The 17,675-nt window shown below is 38.5% G+C and overlaps 1 protein-coding gene across 1 annotated transcript in view; it reads left to right on the top strand.

Annotated features, from left to right (window-relative positions):
* The window catches only part of ACYP2 (acylphosphatase 2), a 177,023-nt gene that overhangs the window by 7,932 nt on the left and 151,416 nt on the right, over positions 1 to 17,675 (top strand). Inside the window, exons 2-3 of the mRNA XM_030310588.1 lie at positions 11,742 to 11,758; positions 13,164 to 13,273. Of these exons, the coding sequence (XP_030166448.1) occupies positions 11,742 to 11,758; positions 13,164 to 13,273 (127 nt within the window). The remainder of the gene's footprint in view (positions 1 to 11,741; positions 11,759 to 13,163; positions 13,274 to 17,675) is intronic.

Below are 17,675 nucleotides of genomic sequence, written 5' to 3' on the forward strand. Positions count from 1 at the left end.
ACCTTGATCTTTTTGTGCTTCTTGAGGGCTGATTTGTGCCCCAATATGTGATCTATTCTGGACAATGTTCCTTGTGCACTCAAGAGGAATGTGTATTCTGCTTCAGGGTGAAATGTCCTGAATATATCTGTTAAGTTCATCTGGTACAGTGTGTAATTCAAAGCAATTGTTTCCTTGTTGATTTTCTGTTTAGATGATCTGTCCATTACTGTAAATGGGGTGTTGAAGTCCCCTACTATTATGGTGTTATCATCAAAAAGTTTCTGTATGTTTGTGATTAGTTGGGTTCTTCCATGTTGGGGGCGTAAATGTTTACAACTATTAGACCTTGGTGGATAGACCCCTTAATTATGATATAATGACCTTCTTCCTGTCTTGTTACAGTCTTTATTTTAAAATCTAGATTGTCTGATAAGTATGGCTACTTCAGGTTTCTTTTGGTGGCCATTAGCATCATAGATGGTTCTCCATCTCCTTACTTTCAATCTGCATGTATCTGTAGGTGTAAAATGGGTCTCTTGTAAACAGCATATAGATGGATCTTGTTTTCTTATCTATTCTGTTACCCTGTGTCTTTTGATTGGAGTGTTTAGTCCATTGATGTTTAGAGTGAGTACTGAAAGATATGAATTTATTGCCATGATGTTCCCTGTAGAGTTGGAATTTCTGGTGGTGGTCTCTGGTCCTTTCTAGTGTTTGTTGCTTTTGGTCTTTTTTTTTTTTCCATCTTTTCTCCCCTCAGAGGTCCCCCCTTAAAATGCTTGCAGGGCTGGTTTAGTGGTCACGAACTCCTTTAGTTTTTGTTTGTCTGGGAAACTCTTTGTCTCTCCTTCTATTTTGCATGATAGCCTTGCTGGATAAAGAATTCTTGGCTGCATATTTTTCTGATTCAGCACGTTGGATATATCCTGCCACTCCCTTCTGGCCTGCCAAGTTTCTGTGGATAGGTCTGCTTCAAACTTGATCTGTCTTCCCTTGTAGGTTAAGGACTTTATTTTTCCCTTGCTGCTTTCATGATTCTTTCCTTGCTTGAGTATTTTGTGAATTTGACTATGATATGCCTTTTTGATGGTTGGTTTTTGTTGAATCTAATGGGAGTTCTTTGTGCTTCCTGGATTTTGATGTTCATGTCTTTCCCCAGGTTAGGAAAGTTTTCCACTATGATTTGTTCACATAAACCTTCTACTCCTTTTTCTCTCTTCCTCTTCTGGGACCCCGATGATTAGGATGTTATTCCTTTTTAATGAGTCACTGAGTTCTCTAATTCTTATATCATGCTTTTTTGCCTTACTTTCCCTCTTTTTTTCTGCTTCATTATTCTCCATAAGTTTGTTTTCTCTATCACGGATTCGCTGCTCTCCTTCATCCATCCTTGCCACCATGGCATCCATTCAAGATTGCATCTCAGTGATAGCATTTTTAATTTCATCCTGACTAGATTTTATTTCTTTTATCTCCACAGAAAGGGATTCTATGCTTTTTTTTTCAACACCAGCTATTATTATTTTTTAAAAAAATTTTAATGTTTATTTATTTATTTATTTTTGAAAGAGAGAGAGAGAGAGAGAGAGAGAGAGAGTGTGTGTGTGTGTGTGTGTGTGGTGTGTGTGTGTGTGTGTGTGTGTGAGCGGGGGAGGGGCAGAGAGAGAGGGAGATACAGAATCTGAAACAGACTCCAGGCTCTGAGCTGTCAGCATAGAGCCCAATGTGGGGCTCAAACTCAAAAACCGTGAGATCATGACCTGAGCCAAAGTCAGATGCTTAACCGACTGAGCCACCCAGACGCCCCCCCCTCTGCCCCCCAGCTATTATTCTTATTACCGTGATTCTAAATTCTGGTTCAGACATTTTACTTGTATCTGTGTTGATTAAGTCCCTGGCTGTCACTTCTTCCTGTTCTTTCTTTTGGGTGAATGCCTTTGTTTCTTCATTTTGAAGGAAGAGAAAGAATTAATAAAAGAAAAAAAAAATAAAAAATTAAAAAACTAAAAACAGCACACAAAAAAAATCAAATAATGGATGCTAGATTTTAGGTGTGTTTTGGTCTGGTTGTTGAAAGAAGCTTCATAGGAAAAAAATGGGAAAGAAAAGAAAAGGAAAAAAAAGGAAAACATTTGAAAATAAAAGAAATGAATACAACAATATAGAATAAAATGAAGTGATGAAAGTAAAATAGAATTTAAAAAATTTACAAAGAAGTAAAAAATATAGTAGAAAAAATTAAAAATCTTTTTTATAAAAACAAAATAAAAATAAAATTTTTCTCTTTATTCAAGAATAAGAAAAGAAAAAAACTGAATAGATGAACCAGCAAACAGAATGAAATATGATTGAAATTATACCCAGTTTCCCCTAGAAGTCAAGCTATGAAGCCCTTTATAGTCTGTAAACTAAGCAGGTGGAGAGACTTGTGGTGTTCCTCTAGAGTGCAGTTGGCCCAGTTATATGGGGCTTGGTATAATGGCTCCATTCCCCACTAGATGGCACTGCTTAGTTTACTGGGGTGGATCATTGTGGCCCATGTAGGCATGCATATGCATGCACAGGAGGGGTGAAAATGGTGTCACCCAGCTACTCAGTCTGTAGTATCGGAACTCTATGCTCTCAGGGGCTGGCAATCAAGCACCCTTCCTTTGTCTCCAGCTTCTGTCCATTCCCTGCTTCTACATTGTCCTTTACCAAGCCATCAGCCTGCTAGGTGGTACCTCCCTCCAAAGTTTTACCTCAGATGGGGCTGTGTTTCCCAACTCCTCACTTATGAGGGCACTGCACCTTTGACCTTCTCAGACCCCCTGGGGAAGGGTCTTGCTGAGCAATGGCTGTGTCCCAGCCTGCCCTCTGGTACATTTGTGAGACCATGCTGCTGTAGATGCTCAGAGACTGAAGCTGGGTGCCAGTGTGCCCCAGAAAAAGTTCACATGATCGTGCAGCAGCAGCATTTTCAGGGATTATGGTAAATCACAACACACATCTGGCGCCAGGCTTCACCCTTAATGTCCTTGTTCCACCACCAGTGAACATGGCTGTTCTCCAGGGTCCACTGGGAACTTTGCCTGTGGGGAGGCCCCACAGCCTCTACCAAATGTCCTCCCAGTGGGGGAACCGCCTCTCCCCTTGTGCCCTGAGGACTCTGAGGACCTCACTGTCTGCTCCTGGGGATTCGCCCTTCCCACCGGAGCTCCACCAGGTAGTGAGCTGCAGAGTTTCAGACTCTGTGATCCCCTGTTTATAGAGTCTTAAAGGCATTTAAACCCTCTTTTTCCTTTCTCCCTTTCTTGTTCAGTCTCTTGCTGTTGTTTCCACTCTTTCTCTTTCTCTCCAGCTGCTTTGAGAGGGAATACTTTTCCTGTACTCTCCCACTGTCTCTGTCCTCTTTCTGCAAGCAAAAACAGCTCCCTACCCTCTGTGGCTTCTCTCTCCCCCAGTTCACCTCTTCACACCACATATCTGCCAAGTTCTGTGGTTCCAGTTGTACAGATTGTTGTGTGAATCCTCAAATCAGTTTTCTAGGTGTGAAAGATGGTTTAGTTTTTATCTACCTGCATTTCAGGGACAAGAGAGGCCAAAAAAAAGCTTCCATGCTGCTCTGCCATCTTGGCCCCTCAAATGTTTGTTTGTTTGTTTATTTACTTATTTATTTATTTATTTTTAATTTTTTTAAACGTTTATTTATTTTTGAGACAGAGAGAGACAGAGCATGAACGGGGGAGGGTCAGAGAGAGAGGAAGACACAGAATCCGAAGCAGGCTCCAGGCTCTGAGCTGTCAGCACAGAGACTGACGTGGGGCCTGAGCCCACAGACCACGAGATCATTACCTGAGCTGAAGTCGGACGCCCAACCGCCTGAGCCACCCAGGTGCCCCTGTTTATTTATTTTTGAGAGAGAGAGAGAGAGAGAGAGAGAGAGAGAGAGACTGCACAAGGAAGGGTAGAGAGAGGGAGACAGAGGATCCAAAGCAGGCTTGATGCTGACAGCAGTGAGCATGATGTGGCCTCAAACTCACGAATTGTGAAATCATGTCCTGAGCCAAAGTTGGGCACTTAACCAACTGAGTCACCTAGGTGCTCCTCAGTTTCTTTAATTAACATCTTATATTAGTATGGTACATTTGTCACAACTGGTGAACCAATATTGGTACATCACTATTAACTAAAGCCTATATTTTCTTCAGATTTTTAAAGTTTTTACCTAACGTCTTCTTTCTGTTCCAGGATTCATCCAGGATATCATTTTACATTTAGTTATCTTGTCTCCATAGATTTCTTTAAGCTTTGACAGTTTCATAGACTTGCCTTGTTTTCAGTGATTTTGTCAGTCTTGAGGTGTACTTTGGGGTTAGGTACTTTGTAGGGAGCTCCCCAGTACAATGTGTCTGGTATTTTTCTCATAATAAGACTGGGGTTATGGATGAGTGGAAGACCAGAGGTCAAGTGCAATTCTCATCACACCATATCAAGGGTGCCTACTATTTATGTATGTATCTCAGCCTCCATCACCTGGCTGAGATAAGTGTTTGTCAGGTTTCTCCACTGTTAAGCTACTTTTCCCTGCTCCCTTCCCATCCTCTACTTTTTAATCTCCATGTTCTCAAGAAGCTCTTTTTTTTTTTTTTTTTTGCCACCAATTTCTGTTGCAGTGGGGTCTATGGAAGCAGGGATAGGGGAGCAGGGGACTAACCTGTGTTTTTAGAGCATTTGTAACTATGGCATGGTTTAAAATGTTGCTATTAATCTTTAATTACAGTTATATCTGAAACTGTAACATAATCTGAAAACTTGGGAGGGAAATTGATTAAGCTGTGTATAGAGGCTTTACCAGCTCTTTGGTGAACACTAATGACAGTCGTAGAAATGGATTGTGGCAATCTGTTGGTTTACCTGTGCTTTAGAAGTTCAACAGTTTATTTTTGACAATATTAACTCAGATTTAGAATAGGAGTAGCTTATATAACTACAGAAATACGTGATTTTCTTTAAGATTGCTTAACATAAAAATTGGAATGAGTTATTACATAGTTTTGCCAGACACCACATGATTTGGATGTACACATTTTTCCTTAGGTAGACAGGAAGAAGTTGTGTCCTAGAGGTTGAAAATTTGAGTCCCTAAAGCCACGAAACATAAATATGGTTAAGTCTAATTCCCTTGCTCATCTTTCTTCCTATAGCATTTCATTTATAGTCCCGTTCTACTTCTTGTTTTTACTTCTCTTTAATCCATTCTGCTTCCAACTACACTTATTTGTGTACACATATCTGTGCCTCTCACTAATCAAAAAGGATAGTATTTTCAAGGTCAAGCTGGTGGCTTGTTTTTATAGCCCCTATGGCTGTGCTTATAGCCAGGACTTCAAAAGTGTCTTCAATTAAATTGAAGTGCTTGGGGATAGTTGGCCTGGAGAAGAAACAGTAGTGTGACAGCTATTTCAACAATGCGAAAGATGCCATGGTGTGTGGCTCCAGGGGGCAAACCCTGGATGGAAGGTGAAAGGTTAAAGGAAGGTCTTTCTGAAAAATAAAGATGTTTAATATCAGTAAGGGCTGCTTTGTAAGGTAGTGACTGGATGACTTCCTGCATTTAAAATTGACACATGCAGTCAGATCCCAGGATGAAGGGGTACGTTACAATATGAAAATTTGATTTTACATGAAAGGATGCTGATGCTTAAAATTCATCATGGTTTCTTTAAATAGCAGTGTGTCTTTGTGAATTTAAAGTAAGATTCACTTTGCAAATGTTCACCTCAGAGTTTCTCACTGACACATCTTTCCACCGTCATCACAGCCAATCGAGCCTCGACTCAGCAGCATATTGTGTTTGGAGTCTTTCATAACCGAAGGGGCTGATGTCTGTCCCAGTTTCCAGAGCAGTGTGTCTGTAACAAAACAAAACAAAGCAAAACAAAACAAAACAAAACAAAACAACAACAAAAAATGCTGCATGTGTCATATCAGCTTCCCTTCTCTTTAACAAGTGAGGTGGAAGGGGTGCAGAGAGGCCATGGGAGCCCATAGAAGCATCTCTTCCAACACAGGCCCTGTCCCAAGAGTGCTGTGTTCCAGCTAGTGCTGTAAAACTGCAGAAAATCTATCTCCACATTGGCTTTTTCTTTCTTTATGGACCTCCCTCTGTTGCACAGCATGCTTCAAACCAGGGATCAAGACTCAGAAAGATTCTGAGGAAATTCAAAGTGTATTATGGAGGTTTGAATGGTTAATTCTCACATGGTTCACTGCTTCACAAAGTTAATGGGTTGGATGTCCTGCCACCTCTTGATGCACATTCCTTGTAAGCCTTTAAAAGGAGGGTTATGGTTAAGGGGCCCATTGGATAACACCTCTCTTCATTATGTGAGTTGTTGACAAATAAGAGAGTAAAGCAGAAATCTTCAGGTAAGTGGACTTTGTAATAATCTCTCCTGCAGAATTAAACACACTCACCCAGGCATAGGCAGGGCTCCCCTGACAAGCAAAGCAGAAGTGATGATCCCCAAGCGTAATGTACTCCCCAGAGAAGGAAGAAGAGAAAGCACCTGGGCAATGCTTGTTTCTTCTTCCAAACGTAACACTTAGATAAGTCTGTGTGTGAGGAGTAGGGACAGGGTAGAATGGTCAGGAGTGTCACACTAATAGATATTCCTTCTCAAAGAAGGAGCTATTACAGGGGTGAAGAAGCTTTCTCCTCTAGACATAGGTCATCAAATCTAGAGAGAGCTCAACCAGAGTTCTGGCTGCAGTATGTCAAGATGATCTGTTCGCCAGAGCGTTTTGTTGTGGAGTGATAGGAAGAGTCAGGAATGTTGTATGGTGACCAGAGTTGGAGAATGACTGCCCTTGTTCTACGGATAGAGACAGATTGAGATATAATTCACGTAATATTAAATTCACCCTTTTAAAGTGTTCATAGCATACTAAATATACAGTGATTTTTCCAATAGTCTGAATATTTTTGTACCCATCACCACTATCTAGTTCCAGAACATTTCTGCCACCCCAAAAAAGGGTCCCTCTCTCACAATTCCCTTTATCAGTAGTTCCCCATTCCTCACCTGTCCCTTCCCTCAGGGGCCGGGTCAGGGTCAAGGCCACTATAATGTCCTTGTCCTTTCCCTCATGGTTTCAAGAAGGCTGCTATAGCTCCATCATGATATTCATTCTACAGTCAGGAAGAGAGAGGAAAGGCTATACGGGCAAAACCCCTGGCTGAGTCAGTCCTGTCAATGAGCTTTCCTGAAATCCTCAAGCAGCAATCTGTCTCACATCTCAGGGCCACTCCTCTTTCAAGAAAGATGGGAAATACAGAAAGGCATGTTGCTGCCCCAAGTAAAATCAGAGTCTGTTAGAAAGGTAGAAGAGAAAGATGGATTTTGTGTAGGCAGCTGGCAGTGTCTGCCACAGATGTTCATATATTAAATAAATTTAACCGAATAATTATTACATTCTGTATTCTTTCCCAAGTAGGGACACAGAAGGACATATTACAGAGTCTTTGATCTCCATGGTTTCAACCTCAAAACATTAGATCAGAAACCAAGACAAGCTAAATTTCTGTTAAGTACACATTAAATCTTTCACACATGAAAGATTTATTTCAGTCTTATGATTTTTTTTTTGTCCATCTGTCACTGCCTAAAGTAATGGGCAACACTTCCATTTTTGACCCAGTTTGTGAAGCAATATGAACTTAGCCTAAAGTTACGTCTCTTACACTTAAATGGCAGTTCTTTAGTTCTAGCATTTTAGGATTTGTTCAATAAATATGTGTGTGCCCTTATCACTCACAGTTAAAAATACTACCAGCAGTGCACCTAGATGGCTCAGTTGGCTAAGGGTTTGACTTCGGCTCAGGTCATGATCTCACAGCTCTTGGGTTTGAGCCCCCATCGGGCTCTGTGCTGACAGCTCAGAGCCCGGAGCCTGCTTCAGATTCTGTGTCTCCCTCTTTCTCTGCCCCTCCCCACCTCCCGCACGCGCGGTGCGCGCTCGCTCTCTCTCAAAAATAAATAAACATTAAGGAAATTTTTAAAAAATAGAAATATAAAAAAAAAATCACCACCAGATCTTGCTCCTCTAAGTTCTGTAAGATGACTGATTTTCTTTTTTTTCCATTCTTGCGGTTGTACTCGTTTTTTTTTGTTTTTTTTTTGGTCAACCTAGGCATTATCTAGTGGCTTCTCACTATCCTTTGTATCATATATACTATGTATGTATACAGGTAATGTTAACTTTAAAACTGCCAGTTATTTTGCCAGCAAAAATGGATTTATTTGGGAATAAAAGAGAATTATAAGTCAGGACAAACAAGCTGGGTCACAACCTTAGATGAGCCTGGGCAACAAAGGAACACATGATTTTTTTAAGGAGAAAACGAGTACGTTGGGAAAGCTGTTAAACAGAAAGTCCACTAGCGTAAACTGGGAGCTACAAATATGGTGCTTCTCATTGGCTGAGCTGTTGCCCTGGATGGGACAGGGGTGGTGCTGAGGAAATGTTTCTTTCTTGGGCTGGAGTAGTTAAGTAGTATCCACGTGCATGGTCCAGTACGTGTAAGGTCAAGTCTCTCCTTTCCTGTTGGGTCTGCAAATGACTACCAGTGGTAGGGCATGAGAGCTCCCTCTGCTGAAACCTCCTGAATCCATTTTAGTGAAATTTCCCATTACTAATTTTCACAGCGCTATGTATTATCATTTAGGTAATGTTCTGCTAGAATCAACACAGAATTCTTGAAATTCTTTTCAACTCTGGAATGCAGTAAATTTATCATCACCTTGAAATAAAGTCTAATCAATATGCTGATATGTGTATTTGCAATATTAATAGCAAATTATTACAGGAGAGTTAAATATTTCACTTAAGTATGTATCAGCTGGTTTGTCTTTCATTCATTTATTCAACAACTATGTGCCAAGTCCTGGTCTAGGTTCTGGGAACACAGTGGTGAACAAGACAGAATAGAACTTACAGTGAAGACAGGAAATTTTTAAAAAAGCAAATAAATGCATTGTAATGTCATATGTAATCAGTACTATGCCTATACAGGAAACATGGGGTGCGTTGCTGTTTTAGGTGACTTGGTCAGGGGACATATTTCTAAGGAGATGATATCTGTGCAGAGACTTGAATAATGAGAAGATCAGAGGAAAGAGCATTTTAGGCAGAGGGAATGATACATGCAAAGACTGTGAGGCAGGAATATGTTTGGCATGTTGAGGAGCACAAAGGAGGCAAATTCGGCTGAAATGGAGTGTGCCACGAGAGGAGTCCTAAAATAAGAGGTAGACAGACTCATCAGAGGGAGTCTGCAGGCTGTGGCAACCAGGATACCTTTTATGTTGAGTGTAATGGGGAGTCAGTACAGGGTTTTTTTTTTTTTGTTTTTTTTTTTCAACGTTTATTTTTGGGACAGAGAGAGACAGAGCATGAACGGGCGAGGGGCAGAGAGAGAGGGAGACACAGAATCGGAAGCAGGCTCCAGGCTCTGAGCCATCAGCCCAGAGTCTGACGCGGGGCTCGAACTCACGGACCGCGAGATCGTGACCTGGCTGAGGTCGGACGCTTAACCGACTGCGCCACCCAGGCGCCCCAGTACAGGGTTTTAAGCTGGGGATGAAAGTGATTTGACTTTACTTAAGACAATCACCGTAGGTGTTTTATAGAGACTAGACTGTAGGACAGCAGAACTAGAAGCACAGAGGCTAGTTAAGGGGGCTGTTGAGAGATTATGATAATTTGGACTAGGGCATGAAAACACCATTACCCATTTTTCTAGAAACAGTTGAATCAGAACTATTATTATTATTATTGTTGTTGTTGTTATTTTAGTGAGTCTTAAGTGAAGTTTGGGGCTAGAAATAATTTGTAAAGGGAGTGCAATGACATGTTTTTGGATATTTAGCTAAGTGACAGTCTAAGGAGACCTGGGCCGCTCTGACACCAGGGGAGGTGTTTTTGCCTTTTCATTGTCTGTAGCTTCTTTCATGTAGTGCTGCTGACTTGTAAGATAGGTGAAGCAACATTGCTATGCAAGATCATGATTTATTACCAACATGAACTTGAACAGCGTCACTGGGAAATGCATCTGATCTGCAGGACCCTATGAGACTTTCCCCCTTTATGATGCAATTCTTGATCGGAAATAAAAATCCTTTTCAAACCTTTCCCAGGCCTTTCTTTGAGGTAGTGCCAACCATCGGTTCTAAACTTTAGTGGGCATGAGAATCACCTGGAGAGCATGTTAAAACCAGATTCTTGGATTCCACCTGCAGAGCTTCTGTTTCTGTAGGTCTGGGGAGGGGCCTGAGATTTGATTGTCTAAAAAACTCAGGTTCTGCTGGCGCTGCAGGGCATTGGAATACTCTTTGAATAGCAAAGAGCTGGGCCAGATGTTTTCCATTTCTGGTTACTTCAGTTGCCTGGCTTTCTTTTCATAATGCTGACATTGGGGGGGGGGGGTGCTCACTGAGAAGGACCTCAGGGGAATATCCTCAATACAGTCTGGACCAAAACCTTCAAGTCTTCTTGGTCAGCGTCTTTTGGGATCTGCTCATGCTTAGGATAAAACAACTGCACACTTTTCACCAGTGCTGCCTGTTTTCTCTCCTGTTTTGTCCCTCTCTTCTACATGGCCTGGTTTAGCTCAAGTTTCTCTTTGAAAGTTCTGCCAGTTCCTTTTATGTCTGCAAGCTACTCTCTTTCCCTCCCTGTATCTAACAAATTGCCTTTCTGATTCCCCTTCAGATCAATACTTGCCACTCATCATTTCTCCTCACTTTGTATGTATCTTTTAAACTATGTTTTATAGCCCTATAAAAATTCCATTTGTGATGTATCCTGTCTTTATTGCTTTACTATGCTTTTCCTTCATTTTCATTTGATACCACAATATGCTATTGTCAGGAAACAAGTGATGCCCCCTGTTATTATAAATCTGCTTACAAAATACATAAGATTATCTAAGCCATTGATCCCTTCTATCTCTTTTAAAGCAGGCTCAGTTGCTGTAGGTGGAAGCACTATCTTGTGGCCTCTTTGAATATTGGTTTGATCTATCGCTTATGACTTCCCAATGTATTAAAAAATATTTTTTTCAGTTGAGGTATAATTTAAATTCAGTAGCATTCACCCTTTTTAGCGTACAGTTGAATGAGTTTTGAAAAATGCATACAGATCTGTAACCCTCACCACAGATGAGATGCAAAGCAGTGCCTTCACCCCAGAAAGTTCCTTCTTGCCCCTTCACAGCACCCCTTCTTCCTTCAGCCCTCGGCAACAGCTCGTCAGTTTCCCATCCCCGTAGTTTTGCCTTTCCAGAATGTGGAATTAAAATGGAAACAGAAATGTTTTTATTACATTCTAACTTGAATTTAGTCCTTGCACTTAAAGAAGAAATTCTAAAAGCTGAGGATGTATAAATTTTATGCCAAATATACTCAACTGTCCTTGTGATCAGTAGTTTGTTTTGTTTACTTTTTTGAAATGGAATGAGTATGCAGTGTGGCATTTCATGATTCTTTGGTTTCAGAATATTACTATCTTTCTCCAAAAATAGTCTTCCTTTTTCATTTTTATTTTAAAAGAAAACGATTTTTAAAAATACTTTCTGAATATGTTCAGACGTAAAAGGTTTTGTTCATTTCATTTACTTACTATTTAATGGACTAGATAAAAATTAAGTCAGGAAATATATACCTTTTTTTAAAGGTAGACAAACTGACATTTCTTTTCATCTTTTTTTAATACAGGTGTTTGCTTCAGAATGGTAAGTCAGTAAGTCTGTTCACTATTTTTTTTTTTTTTGCCATTTTCTCCCTACTGTTATTTCTATTCACAGACATAGAGCAGTTTTCTACTTAGTGCTAGCCTACTGCTTATTTTCCATCCTTGACAGCAAATGAAGTATTTGTATTTCTTCCAAATTACTGCTTGAAGTTTTTGATTAAAGCTGTGTTTTAAAAGTAGTGTATTAAAAACATTTCAGCCTGCCTCATTTTTAGTTAATGTTTTGTATGAATTTCAAAAGTACTTCTACTGGGATAATCAAATTAAATGTTTTGGTTAGGTATATAGAATATAAAGTATGGGATCTTCCCCTTGTTCTGGATCAAAGAACCCCCTCCAGGCAAATGTCTGTATCTTGAATTGCAAAATGAAAAATGCTCATGTTGCATAAGGAAGTGGTTCTCGGTTTTTAGAAGTTAAGACTCCTTATTGCTTTACATTTTTTAATTTTGTTAATATACTCTTTTCCTAAAAGTTAAATGTGCATGTGTTTTTACCTACTATTTCAGCTGGCAGTCACTAGCTTATTACCTGTCTGTTCTTAACCTCTGAGGGTTCTAACATGTTCCCAACCAGTAAAGTCTCCTTGTTTTGAGATAGCCCCTCCCCCCACAGTTCAGATTCTCTCTCTTTTCATTATTATTTTCAGAACTGGCTCCAACATAAATTCTGGCTATAACCATCTTGGGTTGTATTGCTTCATTTAATTGGGGATGTAGAGTGTATAGATTCTTGGTCACTCTGACCTCCAAACAGAAGACCATGTTTTTAAAAATTTCCAGTAGATGAGATCTACAAGAATTTAGTATGATATAGTTAAAATAGTTCAAAATCAAAATGTTGCTAGGTTTTCATTTGCCAGTAGCATAACTGAATTTGGAACTGAGAAAAGGAATTTTTAAAAACTGTTAAGAATAATAGGAGAAATAAACTTATCTATAGACAATTAACAACGTGTGTGTGGCAAGTCCACAGCCAATGGAAGACATCAGAATCTTTTAATTGAATTCTTTATATTGATCATAACTCCGTATTTTTCCTCAGTGATTGAAAATCTCAGAGTGATCATCTTTTGGAACCAGACAATGTAATTCACTGTTAGCAGGCATGGGGGCAATGCAACTGAATTTTATGGATCCCAAAACACATCACGGAAACTGTTTTCTGAAGTAATTCCCACTATCAGTTTATTGTTTTATAATGTGTTTGTCTTTACTGAAAGTGGAATTTACTAAAAAATACCACTTAAATGAGGATTCTTGTGAACAGAGGTATGATTGTAGGTCAGCTACACAATTTTTGGCATAGACTATATTTTAGGAAAGAAAATTGTCAGTCAGTTTTTGATGTTGGATTTTGTTTCTCATATTTTCTCCTGAAACCAGTACACAGAAGATGAGGCTAGGAAAATAGGAGTGGTTGGCTGGGTGAAGAATACCAGCAAAGGGACTGTGACAGGCCAAGTGCAAGGCCCCGAAGAGAAAGTCAACTCCATGTAAGTAGCAAGACTAATAATGCACTTATGCAATTTATGAACTTTTTTTAATGCTTCATTGGACAGTAAGAACAATATTGATGGACCAAATTCAGTTTGTGGATATAACTCAACTCACATGTTTTTAGGCATACTAGCAAGGATGTCCTCAGATCTGGGAATGGAATTTGTACATGTAGGAATGGATTTCCCACTTGGGCAGGCCCTCAAAAAGAACAATAGTGTCACTCTCTAGTCTATTTGAATTGAGTTCTGTCTCTTCTAACCTGGGAGAAGCATCCTGGGCCCACATGTCTCTTATCCAAAGTAGTTGTGAAGAAGCATAGTGCCTTTGGATGGTTCTTAAAATTCTTAAAGTAGACTTCAAGGCAAAAAGGCTGCCCTCTCCTTTTTATTAAGTATATTATTTATGTAATTGTAATTTTATTTTTGCTGTCGATGAAAGTGTATTCTGTGAGCTATATGGTTATGATAATGAATCCTTGTATTCCAAAAGAGATCAGATTCAGTAACATAGAAAAAAGTGCCCTGTCACATTCAAAAGCCTTCTTTTTTTGTAAGTTCCACTACTCTTTGTAGTCTTTTTTTTCCTCATAAAAAAGAGCTAACATTTATTGAGTATTTGCAATGTTAGACAATATGCTAAACACTTCACATAGGTTTTCTCGTTTAATCTACACAATGGATCTTATCATACCCAATTTAATTCATTTTATTGTTTGCAATTTATTTTTGTTCTCATTAATGTTTTTAGATTTCAAGGGTAATACTTTTTTGATTATTGTAATAAGTGAAGTAGTAAGATGCTGAGAGATAAAAAAAAAAATTAAGCTAGTAATCTGCCCCATTCCCCTCTGCTTCCCTCCCCTTGATGGCACCTGTGCCTGTGGCTTTGTGAATACTTTCTGAAGCTTTCTCTTTCACTTAAAACTATTTAAGCATTTATTTAGGGTTTGGTTGTTTTTACTGAAATAGAATACTTGATGCATATTCTTCTGTAACTAGTTTTTTCATTTTATAGACATTCATCAATCAGTAAATATATAACCACTGACTCCTTATTTTTCCTAATTTCTTTATGCATAAGTACATACTTTGTGTAAAACTGTACCCCAACTTGGAAAGTGGGGTCTACAATTTTAGTTTCATAAAATTCTTTTAACAGTTAATGAAAAACAATAATTATCAGTAGGATTGCCACACAAGCATACAAGAAAAAATTCTGAGACTTCTATTGTAAACAGTTCAATGGATGAGAAAGTGCCAAATGACTATGAGGTATTGAGAATGCAGGCTGCATGGAAGATTGACTCTCATGCCTATCATGTTATATCCTAATCCACGTTGTAGCCATTTTTGATTAATATCCTTAACATAAATATAATCATATCATACATGCTACCCAATTTTTCTTTTCAACCCCTGCACACCCACTTTTCCTTCTCAGTTCTACAAGTAATCTATATTGGCAACTGGGTGGGTTTCCTCCCATGTTTGTCTCCATATTCACCTTCTCATATACATCTGATCCACTACTGGCTATTTACCCAAAGAAAATGAAAACACTAATTCAAAAAGATATATATATACCCTTGTGTTTATTGCAGCATTATTTACAATAACCAAATTATGGAAATAGCCCCAGTGTCCATTGACAGATGAATGGATAAAGAGGGTGTGGTGTATATATAATGGAATATCACTCAGCCATAAAAAAGAATGAAATCTTGCCATTTGCAACAACATGGATGGATCTAGAAAGTATAATGCTAGGCCAAATAAGTCAGAGAAAGACAAATACCATATGATTTCACTCATGTGTGGAATTTAAGAAACAAAACAAATGAACAAAGAAAAAAGAGACAAACCAAAAACCAGACTCTTAACTATAAAGAACAAACAGATAGTTACCAGAGGGGAGGTGGGTAAGGGGATGGGTGGAATAGGTGAAGGGGATTAAGATTACACTCATGATGAGCACTGAGTAATGTACAGAATTGATGAATCACTCTATTGTACACCAAAGACTAATATAACACCGTATGTCAATTATACTGAAATTAAAAAACAAAACAAAACAGAGACACCTGGGTGGCTCGGTCCGTTAAGTGTAGGACTTCAGCTCAGGTCATGATCTCACAGTTTGTGAGTTTGAGCCCCATGTCAGGCTCTGTGCTGACAGCTTGGAGCCTGGAGCCTGTTTCAGATTTTGTGACTCCCTTTCTCTCTGCCCCTCGCCCACTTGTGCTCTTTCTCTCAAAAATAAATAAACATTACAAAAAAATTAAAAAAAAAAACCAAAGCAAAACAAAAATACATCCCAGAAAATCTGTCCAAGTCAGATGGTAGAGCTTCAATTCATTCTTTTCAATGGCCGCTTAATAATTGACAGTGTTATTGCACCATTTTTTATTACCTTATTTCTGAAAATTCATTTTGTTTCTCTCTCTTTTTTTTTTTCCAATAAGAGCAATGCTATAATAAACATTTTATTGGTGATTTTATTTTTGGGAGATAGATTCCCAGAAGTGCAGTTTGTTGGTTGACGTATCTGTGTACTATTAATTTTAAAAATATTTGTCAGACTGCTTTTCAAAACAGCTGTAAACAATTTACATTTTTTTCTCTTCATCCTGTGGGCAATTGGTATTATTGCTGTCTAATTTTTCTTTGATCTGATTGGGTGTAGAGTGATATGGTATTTTTTCACTGTAATTTGCATTTCTCTAATTACTGGTTATTTTGAGCATCTTCATGCTTGTGGCTATGTGGGTTTGTTCTCATGAACTAACTCCCTTTCACATCCTTTACCCATTTGTCTGTGGGGCTGCTTGTCTCTTGCCAATGTTTAAGAGCTCTTTGTATATTGGTAATGATTACTAACTCATTATCTGTAATCTCTTTTGCAAGTATTTTCCCAATTCTATCCTTTGCCTATTCATTAGTTTTGTTTATTTATGATAGGTTTTTTTTTTTTTTTTTTGTGACGCGAATTGTTTTTAATTTTTATAAAATTACATATAGTTATCTTTTCTTTCTGGTTAAGAAACAGATCATAAATGTTGTTCCCTAGGTTTCCTTCTACCTTTTTGATGCTTTATTTATTATGTTAAGCATTTATTCCATCTGGAATTTGTTTTTTATTTAGAATATGAGACTGGGGACTATTTTCTACCATGATGTAACAGCCAGTTGTGCCAGCACTATTTTTAAATAATCGCTCTTTCCCCATCAAATTGAAATACATTTTTATCATGTATTAAAATCACATGTAAACTGGATTCTGTTTCTGGATTCTGGGTTCTGTTCTCTTTCCTTAATAGATCTGTTTACCTATTCCTAGACTAATACTCCATATTGATTTAATTATACTGGCTTTATAGGTTATTTCCCTTCACTATTTTTTTTTTATTCATTTATTTGCTTTCTTGGGCATTTATTTTCTCTCTAAACTTTAAGATACTTTTATCCATTTAATTGAAACTATAGTTTTTTTTTTTTTTTAAACTTCCCTGCTTGTCTTACAAATATGCTTTTTAAAATAAACTTTAGGGGTGCCTGGCTGACTCAGTCAGTAGAGCATGCAACTCTTGATCTCAGGGATGTGAGAACCCCACGTTGGGTGTAGAGATTACTTAAAAATAAAATCTTAAAAACGCCCCAACTTTATCTTTTAGAAGTTTTAGATTTACAGAAAAATTGTGAAGATACTACCAAGAGTTTCCATGTACTTCTCACCCACTTTCCCCCATTAAAATTTTATATTAGTACGATACTTAAGTTACAATTAATGAACCAGTAGTGATGTATTAGTATTAACTGAAGTTCATAGTTTATTCAGATTTTTTTAGCTTTTACCTAATGTTCCTTTTCTCTAGGAGTCCATATTTTACTTGCTTTTTAATTCCACACTTTTATGACATTAAGAGAATTATTCTTAAATTTTCCCATCTAAGAATATGGATGTCTTTTCATTTTCTCAGATTTTTAAATTTATCCTTCGGTATGGTTTTATGGCTATCATCATTAAGATTTTGTGCTTTCCTTGCTGACTTTATTCCTAAATCTTTGTGTTAGTTTGGGCTACTGTAGCAAAGTCCTGTAGACTGGGTGGTTTATAAGCAAGAGAACTTTATTTCTCACAGTTCTGAAGGCTGGAAGTCTGGAAGTCTGAGATTAGAGTGCCAGCATTGTCAAATTCTGGTGAGAGCCCCGGCTGGGTTGTAGATTACCAACTTCTCATTCCGTCCTCATACGGCAGAAAGAGAGCCAGTCAGCTTTGTGGTCTCTTGTTATAAGGGCACCAATCCCATTCATGAGGTGTCTGCCCTCATCCTCATGATCTAACTATCTCCCCAAAGCCCCACCTCCAAATACCATCACATTGGGGATTAGGCATCAA

The sequence above is a fragment of the Lynx canadensis genome, chromosome A3 (assembly GCF_007474595.2).
Source record: "Lynx canadensis isolate LIC74 chromosome A3, mLynCan4.pri.v2, whole genome shotgun sequence".
NCBI classification, from domain to species: domain Eukaryota; kingdom Metazoa; phylum Chordata; class Mammalia; order Carnivora; family Felidae; genus Lynx; species Lynx canadensis.